Source organism: Selaginella moellendorffii, unplaced genomic scaffold (genome assembly GCF_000143415.4).
Source record: "Selaginella moellendorffii unplaced genomic scaffold, v1.0 SELMOscaffold_119, whole genome shotgun sequence".
Classification (NCBI taxonomy): Eukaryota; Viridiplantae; Streptophyta; class Lycopodiopsida; order Selaginellales; family Selaginellaceae; genus Selaginella; species Selaginella moellendorffii.
Genome location: NW_003314380.1, coordinates 250637 through 265385, shown reverse-complemented (window position 1 = coordinate 265385; position 14749 = coordinate 250637). Strand labels below are relative to the sequence as shown.

Below are 14749 nucleotides of genomic sequence, written 5' to 3'. Positions count from 1 at the left end.
CTTTTTTTCGCCGGAAGTGCTGACTTCGATGCGCGCGAGGAAAAAGAGGGCCTCTAATTTCAGCAATGGAGGGTGTTTTAAGGACCGCAATCTTCACTTGTTCTTTCCCTCGCGCCCATGGCTCCTCTTCCCTCCTCCTTGGTCCCCTTTTCCTTGCTGTTCTTCGCCCTTCTCCCTTCGATTCTGTCCCTCCCCGATCGATACGACGTGCAGACGCTCGCGGCGATCGATCAATCCCCGGATTCACAGAGGAACGATCTCGATTGGGAATGGCAGCGCACGGGATTCCACTTCCAGCCAGTGAAGAACTGGATGAACGGTATTTTAAAATAAGAGCTCTGTTTTTATCTTCGTTTTTATCCTGAAATCTAATCCGAATCTCGCCCGAATCCTCTTCTGCGCATCGGTGGCCTGGATCAGATCCAAATGGTGAGCCTCTGTCCCAAGTTTCGATGGAAACAGCAGCGGGAATCGATGGATTGACGCGTTTCTTTGCCCCGCTCTTCCAGGTCCCCTGTTTTACAAAGGCGTGTATCATCTCTTCTATCAATGGAACCCCTACGCTGCCGTGTGGGGGAACATCACTTGGGGCCACGCTGTCTCCACGGATCTAATCCACTGGAAGTACGTGAAGGAGCTAGCTCTCGTGCCGGATCGATGGTATGACATCAAGGGCGTGTGGTCGGGATCCGCGACGATCGTCAATGGCAAGCCCATTCTTCTCTATACTGGATGGACAAATTCCTCCACGCAAGTCCAAAACAAGGTCTTCTCCTCCCATGTCCTCCGTTGTTAGGGTTCTTGAGCTCGACATTTCTTCTTTGATTTCGACCAGGCTGTGCCCAAGAACTCCTCCGATCCGCTACTGCGCGAATGGATCAAAGTCGACGCGGAGAATCCTTTCGCGGTGCCGCCGCCGGGGATCAATACCAGCGATTTCCGGGACCCGACGACGGCGTGGATTGGGCAAGATGGGCTATGGCGTACTGCAGTGGGATCCAAGTATCGCGCCAACGACACAGGGATCATCCTGCAGTACCGCAGCAAGGATTTCGCGAAATGGGAGCTCCTGGATGAATCGCTCCACGCGGTGAATGGGACGGGGATGTGGGAGTGCCCGGATTTCTTCCCGGTTGCGGTCCATGGCCAGCAGGGCTCGGAGAACTATCTTGGCGAGGAGAATGCGATCCAGAAGTTCGTGATCAAGGTCAGCCTGGATGAGACGCGATTTGACACGTATGTGGTGGGCGATTACGACCCGGCGTCGGAGAAGTTCTTGCCCAGCTTCGAGGCGCTCGATATTGGAACGGCGCTGCGCTATGACTATGGGATTTACTACGCGTCCAAGTCGTTCTATGATCCTCACAAGAAGAGGAGAGTTTTGCTAGGATGGATCAACGAGGCCGACAAGCCCACGTCGGACATTCGCAAGGGATGGGCTTCTGTCCAGGTACGCATGCGTTACTTGAGGTTACTTAAGATTTTGGTCTTCATTTGTTTCGATCGTTTCCTTGGCTTCACTGCATACTTAGTGTTTTTCATTCACGCATTTGTTGTTCTCGTTGCGTTCTCCTTTGTGCTTGTGTGCTAGCTTCGTTTCAAAGCTTTAGCTGAAAATTCGTCGTCCTTGTGAACAGGCAATTCCCAGAGTTGTATGGCTCGACGAAAACCAGCATTCCCTTCGGCAGTGGCCCGTGCCAGAGATCAATTCTCTAAGAAAGCATCCAATTCGTCATACAGATTTGCTCTTGAAGCAGGGAGAAGTTTTCAAAGTAAATGGCTCTCAAGGATCGCAGGTACCACACACTTGTTCTCTCTTTCTGTTTCCAAGCTGAATGGCTTTCTTTTGTCCTTGCAGCTCGATATCGAGGTGACTTTCCAAATCCCAAAGGCTCACGCCAACGATGAGAGCGATGAATTTAACTTTGCATCGTCCAGAGTCGAGGGAATTCCAAACAACACTCTCATATACTGCAATGGCAGCTTTCCAGAGGCCGAGCAGATAATCGGCCCGTTCGGAGTCCACGTCCTTGCGTCGGAGGATCTACGTGAGAGAACTTCCGTGTTCTTTAAGTTCCTCAAGTTCAAAGGTTCCTGGAAAACTATGGTTTGCAACGATCTCACAAGGTTGGTTCTCGTTCTCTCGTAAAATCATCGAGTCTTCTTAAAACTTGTTTGTGCTTGCAGCTCTTCCCTGGCATCTGATGCTACAAAAGGCGTCTACGGTGGACTAGTAAGCCTCTCGAGCTACAAGAATCGTCAGGCTTTGACAATGAGAATCTTGGTAAGTCGGTGAAAAGTTCCTCGCGACAATATGCTAAAACCTTTTGGCTCAGGTGGATCATTCCATCGTCGAAACGTTTGCTCAAGGCGGCAGGACGTGCATCACTGCTCGATCCTATCCTCTTCTCGGGAGCGACAACAACGCTCATATATTCGTGTTCAACAATGGAAGTCTTCCAGTCAAGGCAACACACTTGGCTGTGTGGAAGATGGATAAGATTCGCTACACCACAGTCTAGAGGAGGATAACTAAATAGACTAAAAACTGATTGTTTAATAAAACAAAAAAAAAAAATTAATGCAAAAGCTTGTGTTCGAAAGCTTGATTTAAGGTTAAGCTGCTTCATAAACATGTTGGATATTGTGATACTAAGTCATCAAACCGGAATCCACACAGATTATATTGAAGCACTGGAAGTGATATCAAAGGAGAACAGGTTCGAACAACTTGCAAGCTTATGGAATGCAAAGAAATTTGGCAATTTACCTTTGAGACGATGGACATGGACAAAAGGTGTCAAAGACTGCGTGAAAGTAGTGCAAATGTATGGGGCCTATGCAGTGGCTGTTGATTTCAACATCATAGCTTCCAGTCAGATTGCCATAGCAATGCAATTATTGGAAGACAAAACAAACACTACTATTGCATTGTACACAATGGTCACACCTCTTCTTGGACACAACTGAACTTTATCGAGCATGAACTGTAAGTTTGGAGGGTTCCATTCCTCTTCCTGGAATCTGAGATGTTGGCTTGAAAGATGACCATCATGTACATTCAACCATAGAGGAGGCATCAAAGGAATTGTGGGAATGGACCAAACACAATCTAGATAGCAAGAAGACAAAAGTATGATATAGTGATAAAACATTTTAAAACTTTTTGAATTAATTTTTTGATGATCATAACTAAATTTGTTGCAAAATTTTACTAAATTGTTTTTTAGCTCTCACAATTGTATGATACAATAGTTATAAAAATAAATTGCTACACGTTGCATGTAGCAACATTTGGCTTGCTTAATAGTAGTTTTATTATTTATTAATCCAATTTATTGAATAAAGTTAATAATTATTTGTAATTTATAAACACAAGATTAATCTTATTGTATATCAACCATTAGATGATAGAATAAAAAAGAATATACTAAAAAGGGTTTAAGAAATTTTATAAATTATAAACATGTTTATAAATTATAAATACAAGATTAATCTAAATGAATAACAACCATTAGATGGTAGAATATCCTAGAATATCCAAGCATATTTTAGGTATATTCACTACTATCCAAGGAAACCAATTACTAGCAAATAAAATTTTAATTCTCTTTACCCCTATGTTTTATACTATTGTATAATACTCTTGCCCCTTGCTAAGAAGACAACAGATGCAACAAAATATCTACAATGTCACAAGTAAGCTTCTTAAGGTACCACTACTGCATGCCAGAATATGAGCTACATACGTACAAATGTGGAACTCTAGAAGGGTGACAATGCAAGCTACAATTGATTGTGCCATAGATCTCAGAATCTCCACTTGAATTTCCACTATAAAATTAAAGGTATTGATCATGACTGTTCATGATATGACATTCAATCGAACCAAGATCAGGCCACATAAGTAACAATGCCACATAAGTAAGATCAAGTGGTGTTGCTTAGCTTCCCAAAAATTCAAACCATGGATTAGGTCCTTAGGGAGAGGGACAACAAGCATGAAGTACAACAACTAGCAATTAACTAGCTAGCTAACTTAAAATAGACCTGAACACCATTTTATAAGGTAAACCTTTTTAGGATACTACAAATGTTTCATCATCTTCATTTTTAGTGCCAATTTGTTACGAACAACTTGATTGACAATATTAAGAATATAAACTGTCTTTCGAACCAGGATAAACAAGGATAAATAACATCACTAAAAATACTCCTATATTGTAATTGTATTAATTAGATCCATCATATACATTGCTACAAAGAGTATTATAAGGCTTATTTAGAAGTAATGTACCTGTCCTGATCCATGAGTTATGCATACATGAATGCATGACATTGAATTGTCATCCACCCTACAAACAAGCAACAAAAAGAAGAAAAGAGAGAAGAGATAAGAACAATACGTGTTGTCTTTCTACATATGCAGCCGTGGCAGTCTGTAAGCGGTAGCTTCTTATTCGCAACCCGGGCAGCTGAGCAAAACTTATATCTAAACTAAATACGAATTACTAATTTTGGACGTGCCCTCAGAAAGAGCAAAAGTTATTAAGTACATTTAAATAAAGCTGCAAATATCATTCGGGCAGCATATTCAAATCCTTGGCGGGCACTGCGAGACCATGTAAAGAAAATCGAATGAATGAATACAACAAATTCTATGGATAATTTACGATCTTTGTTTCAATTTTTATCCATAGGTGTGTCTTCTTTTTAAACTTTCGAGACACATGCGGACAATCGTACAACTGTAGATCTCCACATCACCGAATTAAAAAAATTAAAAATTCCGCTTAGCCAACCAGTTGCATGACGCGAGGCGGGCAATCCATCCGGGGCCCAAGCAGCGACCGATATGCTACGAACTGTGTCACAGCGGCATCGCGGGACGGCATGTACTCGATGTTCCACGCCGGCCCCAGCGCCAGTAACTCTCTGGCGTCCACTTCGCGGTACCCCTGGCTCCACACATACCTCAGCCGCTCCATCCGCGCCACCCCGGCCGCCATGCCGGCCTCGCTAAACGGGCAGTGCCGGAGCTCCAGCTTGGTCAGCCTCGCGCACCCGGCCGCGAGGCCCACGAATCCGGCGTCCGAGTAGCCCGCGCAGCCCAGGAGCAGCCACTTGAGATTGCCCGCGAGCACCCCCATCTCTGCCAGGCCGTGATCCGAGAGGCCGCCGCGCTTGAGGTAGAGCGCGAGCTTGCGGAGGCCCCGGCAGCCCTGGAGGAGGGATTTGACGCCGGCGTCGAGCGGGGTATCGGTGAGCGGGGTCGGGGAGTCGAGCACCGCGATCCGGAAGTCGTAGAGGTCCCGGCAGCAATGCCCAAACGCGGCAAATGCTGCGTTGCTCACGTCTGAGGCGTAGATGGCTACTGTGCGGAGGTGTGGGCAGCTGGAGGCGAGCGTGATGAGGCCGCGCTGCGAGACTGAGTGATGGTTGTCCTCGAGGTTCTCGATTCGGATGCGCTTGAGCTTCCGACAGTGCTTAGCGATGGCCTCGACTCCCTCGTCCCCGATGCTGTTCCTCACCTGGGAAACGAGCAATGTACTCTTCAGTCGATTGTGGTGGCAGGAAAGAACTTTCGATGGATCTATAGAAGGATCGGGGGAGGGTGAAGTTTCGAAAAGAACTTCATGATCTGTTGACGGTGATAACTCTCGAATGCTGTCCAAGCTAAGGAATGTGTCTGTCGAGAGATAACAACTTGCGCTAGCTAGTGACTGGATGAGAACTTTGGAAAACATTGGAAGAACTTAGAAAGTAAATGGTTGGTTTGTTCAAACTCTGAGAGAGCGTGAGCGAACGAAGAGAGTAAGATCCAAGCTAAGGAAAGTCTCATTACCTTGAGTTCTTCCAGGTTGGGACACGCTTGGAAAGTCTGGTGGAGAAGCGAGAGCTGCGAGCTATCGAGGGTGGTGAGCATCAAGTCGAGCTTGAGCAGCCGGGAGGCGAGCCCGCAATCGAGAGGAATGCTGATATCCCCGGCGAGCGAAGTGACCGTCTTGGGCAGCTCCAGCTTCTCGATGATGCTGCTCTCATCCACGGAGCGATAGAGCAGCAGCATCTCCTGGAGCGATGCGGCATCGCGCAGGATCCCCCGGGCCCTGGAAATGGCGTCATTGGTAGTGCGAACTTCGTCAAGCCGAAGAGAGGCGAGTCGCTTGTTCCTGCTCACAATCGCCGCCACATCGTCCAGGCCCCGAACCTCGATCCCCGTCAGGCTAAAGCTGAGCACCTCGAGCTTGGTGGCGGTGTCGGCCAGAGCTCGCAGCCACTGCTCGCCGCCACCATCCACGATGCTCTCGTCCAAGCTCAACACTCTGAGGTTCCTGGATCATATAGATAGAACACAACGTTGAGAGAGAGATGATCGCTTGCTTGACTCACTTGCAGTGGCGCGCGATCTCGAGGAGGCCCCGGGTGGAGAAGCCCGAGCAGCGGTCGAGCTTGAGAACCTGCAGCGAGCTCGCAAACGCGGCGGTGGCGATGGCGGCGATGGCGGAGTCGGGGACGTCGAAGCGGCGGAGGTGGATGGCAGCGAGAGAGGGGCAGCAGGCGACGAGGACGCGGATCCAGGTGTCGGCGGCGCCGCCCCAGTCGTCCCCGAGCAAGCCCCAGTCGTAGATCCGTGGCCGCCCCTTGATGGTCACGCTGGCGAGGCCGGTAAATCGCTGGGCCAGCCGCCATGGATGCACTGCGTACGAGCACTTGACCACCAATCTCGATCGCGTCCTCGCCTCCACCCGGTACCACTGCCGATTCACCTCGGAGACCGCCGCGCGGTCGCAGGGATCGGCGATAAGCGCGAGGATTCTCTCCAGCAGCTCATCGCACAGCCACAGCACTGTGCTCTTCTTCTTCTTCTTGTTATTGCTTCGCTCCTCCATCGCTAACACTTCTAACCGGGAAGGAAGGAGATGTCGTGGTACGTAAGATCCTCTCTCTCTCTGTTTTTTAACTCCTCTCTCTCTCTCTCTCTCTCTCTCGCTCTCGTGTTCTTCGCAATGGTAAAATGTGTGGCCAGGGAAGGGCCAGCCGTGTGGCGATGGAAGATGAACTAATGCTAAATTGATAGGCGAGACTTTACTCCCAACTTGCATTGAGTGGACTCCATCTAGAGTGATAGAGTCGCCCATCAGAAATTTTAAAAGAAAAAAACCGAAGAAAAGAAAGAAACAAATACTGAAAAAAGGATATGGCCTTTCTGAAGAATCCTCCTCCGGTGTCGTTATCTACTGCATCTACTACTGCATCGTACTTACTGCATCTTTGCAAGCCACTATCTACAATGAAGAACTCTTTTGTTACCACAATTGCCCAGGATGACACGACCAAGACCTGCACCACAGTATTCCAAATGGAACACGGCACTGCCCTCACCCAGGGGGTTTCACTTGCCGCACTGGTCGTGGTACTAGGCACTATTACTAGGCTACAATCTCCTCAAACAAAGTGGATCTTCAATCAATCCCCGACCTGGAGATTGCGGATCACTGCCCTCTGGGATTGACGTTGACAAATCCTCCAGCTACTACAGCTCATGAACAGCTCCCCACATCTATCAGATACAAGATCATTGCAGAACGGCGAAGTCGCTATGCAGAACAAGTGAGGAAGTTATGGTGGCAATTGACAACTATGGTGATCTTTTGATAAAAGTCCTCACCACAGCTGCTCATTCCCCATTCCGCATCCCCAACTCCCCATGGTGGAATGATGAATGCCAGCAATGGAATACAATTCAAAAGGCAAAAGGCCCAATCTGAAGCACCCGATGCCAAAGCAGCTCGGTGAGTATGCAAGCGTAAAAAACGAGAATGTATGGCAACTCCAAACAAAGCATATAGCATATTTTGGAAGGCTGTTGATATGGAATTACTTCAAGCTTGTGATCAACACCTCCTAGCAACGATACTCGCTCAAATCTTAGGTGATGTTCTCTGCAATGGCTTCCCAAAAAAGTGGACAGTAAACTGCATTATTCCAATCTATAAAAGTGGTGATGCTTCCTAAAAATCACCACACCATAGTGGTCTCAGATGTTTGCCCGTATTGTTGAAAAATCAAGCGGGTTTCAGGCCTAAATGACTATTTAGCGATTGTCACAAAGCATTTGATACTGTCCCAAGACAAAGTTTACAGGATCATAGAGACACCATTAAGTATAATCCAGGCAGTTTTGGCACTTTATGAAGTCATTTGCTGGATAAGAACTTATTCTTATCACCATAAGAGTTAATCAAGTTTGTCTACTTTCGCCAACTCTTCTGAGACTATATATTACTGGACTGATTTTGTCCCATAGCTCGTTCCCATCGCTTTCCAAAGTCCTCTCTCCCATCGCCTCCACCGGACCCGCTCCGTTGAACTCCTCTCCACTTGCGAAGTACCACACAGCATGTATCGAAACATTATTCACTGACCACCATCTTTCAGTGATACAAATGGCTAGCCTATACCTATACTTTCTGTATGTGAATGATCTCTTACCCCTCACATCCACTTGCTCTTTGTTTCAAAGACAACTTGAGATTCTAGAGGGTTGGTGGTCAACCTCACAAGACAGATTGGATACAAGAGATTATCTCTAACACATAAAGGAATGAGGTATAAATCTCTGGGGTATATGATCTTCCAAGCAAATTGGATCTAAACAGCAAGGATTTATAAATGGGTTTAGAAAAAACGTCATGTTTGCGTGAACAACATGATCTAGGAATGGATCTCAATTATCTACTCCTGGCACACATTACCGAAGTGTCTGCAGAATGGATGGAATGCACTTTTCAAACAGCCAACCGGTACGGGCTTCCAATAGTACCTACAAACAGTAACACAACACGGGAAATTGTCATCCAGCTACACTAGCCTTTAGGACAAAAGCACTCAAAGGATCCTAACTACCTATCAAGCAAGAGGGCACCACCTATATTCAACAGTTGAAGAATGGCTCAAACCACTTACTCCTTTGGAGGACAGACTTTGCCAAGTCTACTACGAGGAAAATGGAGACTGTTGAACATGCCAATTGCCCTGGCATTCCTTCACATTAGATGGCACTAATTATACCTTCTGACACAGGGCTCCTGTTTAATTACTCTCCTAAATCTCCTTATCTTTTAGTGTTTCAAGCATTTCATTTTAAAAGTATAAGCAGAAATTTAGGATAGGATATCATTAAATAATAGATGATATATATATATTTAAAACCCTAACATGTCATTTGAAAGACCGTAACAATTTTCGTACCAGTGGAAATTTGGCTACTGTCGGTGAAATTTATGCCCTGCCCGTAGCCAGAGAGGTGGCAGCCTTCGTCCTTGAAATCAGCAACAACACACGCACAGCACACAACATTTCCAAATCCTTGAGGTAACACTCCAAAACAAATACTTAGACTAATGAATATTAAGTTTTATGCCCCATGGGCCATGACCATAAGTAAATATTCTATTTTATTTTACTTTCACTTTCCCGATCTTTTTCGAAGGATTTGAAAGCTGTTTGACAAGAGCAGGAAAGAACCTGTCAAGAGTTTCAAAACTGTTTTGCTAACATACAAGTTCGCCTGGGGCAGCATTCCGGCACTGGAAATTGCGGCCAGGGATGTAGCGCAGCTCGGTAGCGCGTTTGTTTTGGGTACAAACGGCCGCAGGTTCGAATCCTGTCATCCCTACGAAGAAAAAAATGTTCAGCTTTTATTTTTCTCCCGTATTTGATTTACCTGATTAAGCTAAAAAAGATGGTTGCACCAACTTTTGCCTTTCAACTCCACCAGTTGTGTGAGAGCTCACGATAATGCCGGCTATGCTTCTGATAATAATCATCTTATCGCTTGCAGGATCGTCTGTGGGGGATGACTTACGCCCTGCATTCCACTTCCAACCCATCAAGAACTGGATGAATGGTAAAATTATAACTTCTAGAGTCACTCAAGTAAAAGCCACCCTTGTATGTGTACGTTCTTCTTCCTCTTTCCTGTCCCAAAAGATCCCAATGGTAAGAAAACAATAGAAAGAAAAGATCGTTACCTCATGGACTTAAGCCAGGACCGATGCTCTACAAAGGATTGTATCACCTCTTCTTCCAGTACAATCCCACTGCGCCAGTATTTGGAAACATCAGCTGGGGACACGCAGTCTCCAAGGACCTCATCAACTGGAGCTTCCTCGACCTGGCTCTCCAAAGAGACAAGCCTTACGACCAAAACGGTGCCTTCTCTGGCTCCATCACCTTCGTCAAGGGAGTGCCGGTCATTCTCTACACGGGCTCTGCGCTCAACTTAGATCAGTCGCAGAACGAGGCTGTGCCTGCAAACATCTCGGATCCGCTGGTTAGAACCTGGAAGAAACTGGAGCAGAACCCGATCATCTTTCCACCACCCTCCGGCGTGCGAACAGTAGACTTCAGAGATCCCACCACGGCCTGGATTGGTGCCGACGGGCTTTGGAGAATCCTGGTGGGAGCAAAGAAGAATACCACCGGAACTGCAATCCTGTACACCAGTAAAGACTTTGTTCACTGGAACTTGGCGGACCATCCGCTCCATGAGGTTGCTGGAACCGGGATGTGGGAGTGCCCGGATTTCTATCCCGTTTCATCCTTCGGAACAAAAGGCTTGGAGGATTCAGTCAGAGGTTCTGGAGTGAAACACGTACTCAAAGTCAGCTTGGATAATACCAGACAAGATGCTTATACTGTAGGAACTTACGATGCTGCGGCCGATAAGTTCATACCCAATGTCCCGGAGCTGGACACTGGATTAGGCCTCGTTTACGATCACGGCGTCTTCTACGCTTCCAAGACGTTCTACGACCCTGAGAAGCAAAGACGCGTACTTTGGGGATGGGTCACTGAGAAAGACAGCGCTGAGGCTGATATTGCCAAAGGCTGGGCCGGCGTCCAGGTATGTGGAAGAAACTGTTTGTGAGAACCTCTTGTTCATCTGAAGTTGTGCCAGGCACTCCCGAGACAAATCTGGCTGGATGAAACACACCAAAATGGAGTTAGACAGTGGCCAGTAGCCGAAGTGTATAAACTGCGTCGACGGGACTACCATTCACAGGCTCACCTCAAGCTTCAAGGTGGCGCGTTGCAGGAGATACATAGCGGCAGAAAGAACTTTCAGGTTCCTAGGCTCAACCTTTTATTGTTTCTCTTTCATTTCTTCCAGCTTCTCGTGCGTTGTTTTAGCTGGACATCGAGGTCACCTTCACTGTAAGAAATCACAAGCTAGTCACCCTCGACAGCATCATGGAAGACGGACAAACCTCATGCCTTGGTCGCACCACCGCATCAAGAGAAGCAGTTGGACCATTTGGACTAATGGTTCTAGCCTCGGATTATCTCCAAGAACACACTGCGATCTACTTCGCGTTGCTGAGATCGAAGTCGGGCTGGAAGCCCCTTGCTTGCAGCGACATTCGAAGGTAATCCACCCCCAAATTATCCGAGAGAGATCAAACCAAAACATTTCCTTTAGATCGTCGCTACAGCCAAATGTCACAAAAACAGCATACGGAGGATTCGTGAACGTTACCGGCACAGAGCAGCAGCTCACGATGCGAGTGATTGTAAGACCCGAAAGAAAGGCCTGATTTCACTGACTGCGTGCTCCACAGGTAGATCACTCGCTCATCGAGACATTCTTTCAAGGCGGACGGGCCTGCATTACCTCCCGCGTGTACCCTACCAGCGGCTCGCCCCGCCTCTTCCTCTTCAACAACGGCAGCGCCCCGATCGACGCCTCCATCGCGCTATGGGGCATGAAGAACGCCACTTTCACCCCAAGCTAAACTTCAAATTTTGTGATTGTTTGATTGCCGTACTTATATTTACATGATTATACCCATGGATATGCCTTCCGTACTTGTCTTTCTTTTTTTATATACAAAATACAAACCTTTACATTTGTTGTTTTGGTCAGTACGCCGTTAGCTGGATGGAGCTGCCAAAGTCTTGCGCCGGCTTGCACGCCATCTCTATGGCCTCCATCTTCTCCATGCGTAGAAGATACGATAGAACAAGCCCCAAGTTCTTCCACAACATCCATCGGGGCTTCTCGCGGTAGTCCGCAAGATCCGTGGCGGTGATCATCACCGGCTCCTCGGTGCAGTAAATGCACAGGCACGGCAGGGATGGCTTTAGATCGTCGCTACTGCTGCAGCTGCCGGATCCGGCGTTTGCTAGCAGCGGTCGCGAGCAATACTTGTGTCTGTATTCGTACACAGCCTGGAGGTGGGAAAACGTTGGTGAGCAAACAAAAGAATGAATCGGAAGTTCTCATACCTCCCACTGTGCTGAAGCCAGCAAAACTCTCGGGCGCCGAGCACGGATGTAGTTGAAGGCGTCGATGGGATTCAATCCTCGGTGTTCCATCTAGAATCACGCAGAAAATCGATCACGAAAAGGAAATATATGGAAGAAGAAAAACTAGAAGATAAGCTTACCAAGTAGCATAGCGCTACTGTTGTACTTCGCCCACGACCGGCTTTACAGTGAACATAGGTTGTCTCACCTCGAAGCGCATGCTCTGAAAAAACACAAAATAAAGACCAAGAAAAAGAAAGCAGAGCGGCAAAAAGAAAGAAACTTACCATGGATGAAGTTCACAGCTCGCCGAATGTCTTTAACAGCCGGAGCAAAGTAATAATCCCGCGTTGGAATTACGCAATGACTGATACCATGCTCCTAGAAGAGAGAAAACTCCTTTAGGGGAAGCTAAGTAATTTTCCACTAGAAGCTAACCTGGTAGAAGGATGAGTCGACGAGGGTCTCAAAGGGCTCGTTGAGCGTCACAACGCCCCTCACGCCCGCCGATTTGAGCAGAATCACATCGCTGCGAAAGGGCACCGCGCCCAGCAGCAAGAACTGTGGCAAGAAACCTCAGAAATTCGGCCCACGATCTCAATCTCACCTCGTCCACTTGATCCCACCAGCGGAATTCGTCCTCCATGCTGTTGCGCAGGACATTGTACGCCAGCGTCGGGTAGAAGAGCAGCCTTGCTCCAGCGGCGATGGCGATTACTTTCGCCCGCGAGAATCTATCCACAATCGCGCCATTGCCCGTGGGGTCCGATTCCTCGCTGCTCTCCTCCCGGATGATCGCCATTCTAGCCCTAGCCCTAAACCTTAGGCCCAAATAGATTTAAAACAGCCCCAAAAATTTAGTGATCCCCGAGATAGAGGAGTTTGTTTCATTACACCTATCAATGATCAGTCCAGCATTTAATCTTTGGTGTTCTCGTCCTGGCGAATCAACGCGTGAAGCTTCAGTAAAAATACAAAAAGCCCACCTGTGATCGTCTTTCAGACTCCCCAATGCCTTTATCCTTGTTCTCGCCAAACTTCCTTCCATCCCGCGTGCTCTGGCTATGGTGCTGCTGCCTTTGATGATCTTCCTCGTTCTCCTTGATCGCGCCACTGTCTTTGCTGCTGTAAGTACTGCTCCTGTCAACACAGAATGGACGCTTGAGTCAGGTATTGAGCCGGACTTCATGCTTCTCAACGTTGACACGAACCACGCGCTGGGATTCACGCGAGCTTGCTCCACCTCTCCAATCTATTACTTGTCCATCTCCATCCCCTTGATCCCGGATGTAGAGTGCACAATCTCGTCGGACATCATCGTCAGCGTCTGGCAGGCCAACCGAGACTTCCCACTCTCCGCCAACGCCACTCTCGCGTTTGGAGAAGATGGTAACTTAGTCCTGAGCCAAGGCCCCATCCAGGTGTGGTCCTCCGGCACCTCGGGCCGAGGAGTTGTGGCTATGGAGGTCCTCCACACCGGAAACCTCGTCCTCCTCGGCAGCGGGGGCGAGATCATCTGGCAGAGCTTCGACCACCCCACGGACTTGTTGCTTCCGAAACAAAAGTTCGTGCCGGGAAGCAAGCTCGTCTCCAGTGTCTCTCACACAAACAGGAGCCAAGGGAGCTTTTTTCTCGAGCTCCAGCCTCGGGGTCTCGTTGGCCGCGCTCGAGCTCCTGGCACAGAGCAAACTTACGCGGTCTGGGACCTGGGAAGCCACGACATAGCGTACCTGATGATCGAGAGCTGCCATCTTGTAGCATATAACAGGACGGAGTCCGTGGTAGCAACCAAGAAAATCACCGCGCCATTTTGCCTCGAGACAGGGAAGTTCCTCAAGCTCCACTATGACGGTAGTGTGCGATTCTGGAACAGCTATCAGAAAAGCGAACCCGTTTTTATCACTGGCATTGGAGATTGTGGAAAGTATGGCGTGCTTCGACAAAGTACCTGTGCTTGCCTCGACTTCGATCCATCGCTCCAGCTGGAGCCAATCGATCGGACGAATCCGCTGAGAGGATGCTCTCTCCCGGGGGAAATGTCGTTGACGGATGATCGATGCAACAGCAGCGGCAGCCACGAGCTCGTCGAAGCCCCCGGCTACGATTATAAGCCGCTGGAATTCATGCAAGGGATTCCACAGCTCTCTCCCAATGCTTGCAAGGAATCCTGCCTCTTGAATTGTAGCTGCATTGCGGCGTTCTTCCAGGTTGGGATCCATGACAGCGCCTGCTACCACGTCACTACGCTCTACACCGTCGCGGTGACGCCCCTGCACCCTGGATATGCCTCGTCGATGTTCCTCAAGATCAAAACCTCCGGCGCAGCCCTACCTCCCGGGCGCCGATCCGCCAAGGCGCTGAGAATCGTCGCCAACACGGCCATTGGCGCCTTCTCGGTGATCATCGCCGTGTCGGTGCTGATCGCGCTCATAATCGT

The 14749-nt window shown here is 48.2% G+C and overlaps 5 protein-coding genes, 2 long non-coding RNA genes and 1 other non-coding gene across 9 annotated transcripts; 3 read left to right on the top strand and 5 right to left on the bottom strand.

The window, feature by feature from the left end:
• The first annotated feature begins 11 nt into the window (after positions 1–11).
• LOC9639506 (beta-fructofuranosidase, soluble isoenzyme I) lies at positions 12–2620 on the top strand. Its single transcript, XM_024665158.1, has 8 exons — positions 12–319; positions 421–429; positions 510–766; positions 836–1450; positions 1638–1796; positions 1859–2127; positions 2188–2284; positions 2337–2620. Exons 1-8 carry the CDS (start codon positions 118–120, stop codon positions 2520–2522), a joined length of 1794 nt encoding a protein of 597 aa, XP_024520926.1. The 5' UTR covers positions 12–117; the 3' UTR covers positions 2523–2620.
• A 2019-nt stretch (positions 2621–4639) lies between these two features.
• On the bottom strand, positions 4640–7115 carry LOC9639567 (coronatine-insensitive protein homolog 1a). The gene is made up of 3 exons (XM_002991344.2): positions 6391–7115; positions 5846–6332; positions 4640–5531 (listed from the first exon to the last, which is right to left on the bottom strand). Exons 1-3 carry the CDS (start codon positions 7101–7103, stop codon positions 4794–4796), a joined length of 1938 nt encoding a protein of 645 aa, XP_002991390.2. The 5' UTR covers positions 7104–7115; the 3' UTR covers positions 4640–4793.
• A 2344-nt stretch (positions 7116–9459) lies between these two features.
• On the bottom strand, positions 9460–10117 carry LOC112342782. Its single transcript, XR_002991077.1, has 3 exons — positions 10035–10117; positions 9728–9981; positions 9460–9676 (listed from the first exon to the last, which is right to left on the bottom strand). It is a non-coding gene; the product is annotated as an uncharacterized LOC112342782 (long non-coding RNA).
• TRNAP-UGG lies at positions 9606–9679 on the top strand. The gene has a single exon. It is a non-coding gene; the product is annotated as a tRNA-Pro (tRNA).
• Positions 10041–11775, top strand: LOC9639505 (beta-fructofuranosidase, soluble isoenzyme I). The gene is made up of 4 exons (XM_024665101.1): positions 10041–10909; positions 10964–11131; positions 11197–11432; positions 11486–11775. The coding sequence occupies exons 1-4, from the start codon at positions 10058–10060 to the stop codon at positions 11598–11600; spliced, it is 1371 nt and encodes a 456-aa protein (XP_024520869.1). The 5' UTR covers positions 10041–10057; the 3' UTR covers positions 11601–11775.
• On the bottom strand, positions 10894–11381 carry LOC112342783. The gene is made up of 3 exons (XR_002991078.1): positions 11274–11381; positions 11075–11218; positions 10894–10984 (listed from the first exon to the last, which is right to left on the bottom strand). It is a non-coding gene; the product is annotated as an uncharacterized LOC112342783 (long non-coding RNA).
• A 22-nt stretch (positions 11776–11797) lies between the features above and the next one.
• On the bottom strand, positions 11798–13154 carry LOC9639566 (putative dual specificity protein phosphatase DSP8). The gene is made up of 6 exons (XM_002991343.2): positions 12920–13154; positions 12751–12873; positions 12600–12693; positions 12453–12535; positions 12292–12381; positions 11798–12234 (listed from the first exon to the last, which is right to left on the bottom strand). Exons 1-6 carry the CDS (start codon positions 13112–13114, stop codon positions 11926–11928), a joined length of 894 nt encoding a protein of 297 aa, XP_002991389.2. The 5' UTR covers positions 13115–13154; the 3' UTR covers positions 11798–11925.
• A 10-nt stretch (positions 13155–13164) lies between these two features.
• Positions 13165–14743, bottom strand: LOC112342781. Of its 2 annotated transcripts, XM_024665108.1 has the most exons (4): positions 14261–14743; positions 13524–14185; positions 13299–13452; positions 13165–13251 (listed from the first exon to the last, which is right to left on the bottom strand). In XM_024665108.1, the coding sequence occupies exons 1-2, from the start codon at positions 14529–14531 to the stop codon at positions 13707–13709; spliced, it is 750 nt and encodes a 249-aa protein (XP_024520876.1). In that variant the 5' UTR covers positions 14532–14743; the 3' UTR covers positions 13165–13251; positions 13299–13452; positions 13524–13706. The 2 variants fall into 2 exon arrangements, with proteins under 2 accessions (XP_024520876.1, XP_024520875.1); XM_024665107.1 differs by having other exon boundaries at positions 13169–13452.
• Between the last annotated feature and the right edge of the window lie 6 nt (positions 14744–14749).

What these genes read in the sequence shown, in the direction of transcription:
- LOC9639506 (XM_024665158.1), top strand. Translation starts at nt 118, where the DNA reads ATGGCTCCTCTTCCCTCCTCCTTGGTCCCCTTTTCCTTGCTGTTCTTC. An exon ending in AGGGATGGGCTTCTGTCCAG is followed by an intron (nt 1,451 to 1,637) that starts GTACGCATGCGT and finishes CCTTGTGAACAG; the next exon opens with GCAATTCCCAGAGTTGTATG. An exon ending in GTTTGCAACGATCTCACAAG is followed by an intron (nt 2,128 to 2,187) that starts GTTGGTTCTCGT and finishes TTGTGCTTGCAG; the next exon opens with CTCTTCCCTGGCATCTGATG.
- LOC9639567 (XM_002991344.2), bottom strand. Translation starts at nt 7,103, where the DNA reads ATGCAAGTTGGGAGTAAAGTCTCGCCTATCAATTTAGCATTAGTTCAT. An exon ending in GAGATCGCGCGCCACTGCAA is followed by an intron (nt 6,333 to 6,390) that starts GTGAGTCAAGCA and finishes TATATGATCCAG; the next exon opens with GAACCTCAGAGTGTTGAGCT. An exon ending in CCAACCTGGAAGAACTCAAG is followed by an intron (nt 5,532 to 5,845) that starts GTAATGAGACTT and finishes CTCGTTTCCCAG; the next exon opens with GTGAGGAACAGCATCGGGGA.
- LOC9639505 (XM_024665101.1), top strand. Translation starts at nt 10,058, where the DNA reads ATGCTCTACAAAGGATTGTATCACCTCTTCTTCCAGTACAATCCCACT. An exon ending in AAGGCTGGGCCGGCGTCCAG is followed by an intron (nt 10,910 to 10,963) that starts GTATGTGGAAGA and finishes AAGTTGTGCCAG; the next exon opens with GCACTCCCGAGACAAATCTG. An exon ending in GCGGCAGAAAGAACTTTCAG is followed by an intron (nt 11,132 to 11,196) that starts GTTCCTAGGCTC and finishes GCGTTGTTTTAG; the next exon opens with CTGGACATCGAGGTCACCTT.
- LOC112342781 (XM_024665108.1), bottom strand. Translation starts at nt 14,531, where the DNA reads ATGGATCCCAACCTGGAAGAACGCCGCAATGCAGCTACAATTCAAGAG. An exon ending in CGAAGTCGAGGCAAGCACAG is followed by an intron (nt 14,186 to 14,260) that starts GTACTTTGTCGA and finishes CTTTTCTGATAG; the next exon opens with CTGTTCCAGAATCGCACACT.
- LOC9639566 (XM_002991343.2), bottom strand. Translation starts at nt 13,114, where the DNA reads ATGGCGATCATCCGGGAGGAGAGCAGCGAGGAATCGGACCCCACGGGC. An exon ending in GGTGGGATCAAGTGGACGAG is followed by an intron (nt 12,874 to 12,919) that starts GTGAGATTGAGA and finishes TTCTTGCCACAG; the next exon opens with TTCTTGCTGCTGGGCGCGGT. An exon ending in AGCTGTGAACTTCATCCATG is followed by an intron (nt 12,536 to 12,599) that starts GTAAGTTTCTTT and finishes GTGTTTTTTCAG; the next exon opens with AGCATGCGCTTCGAGGTGAG.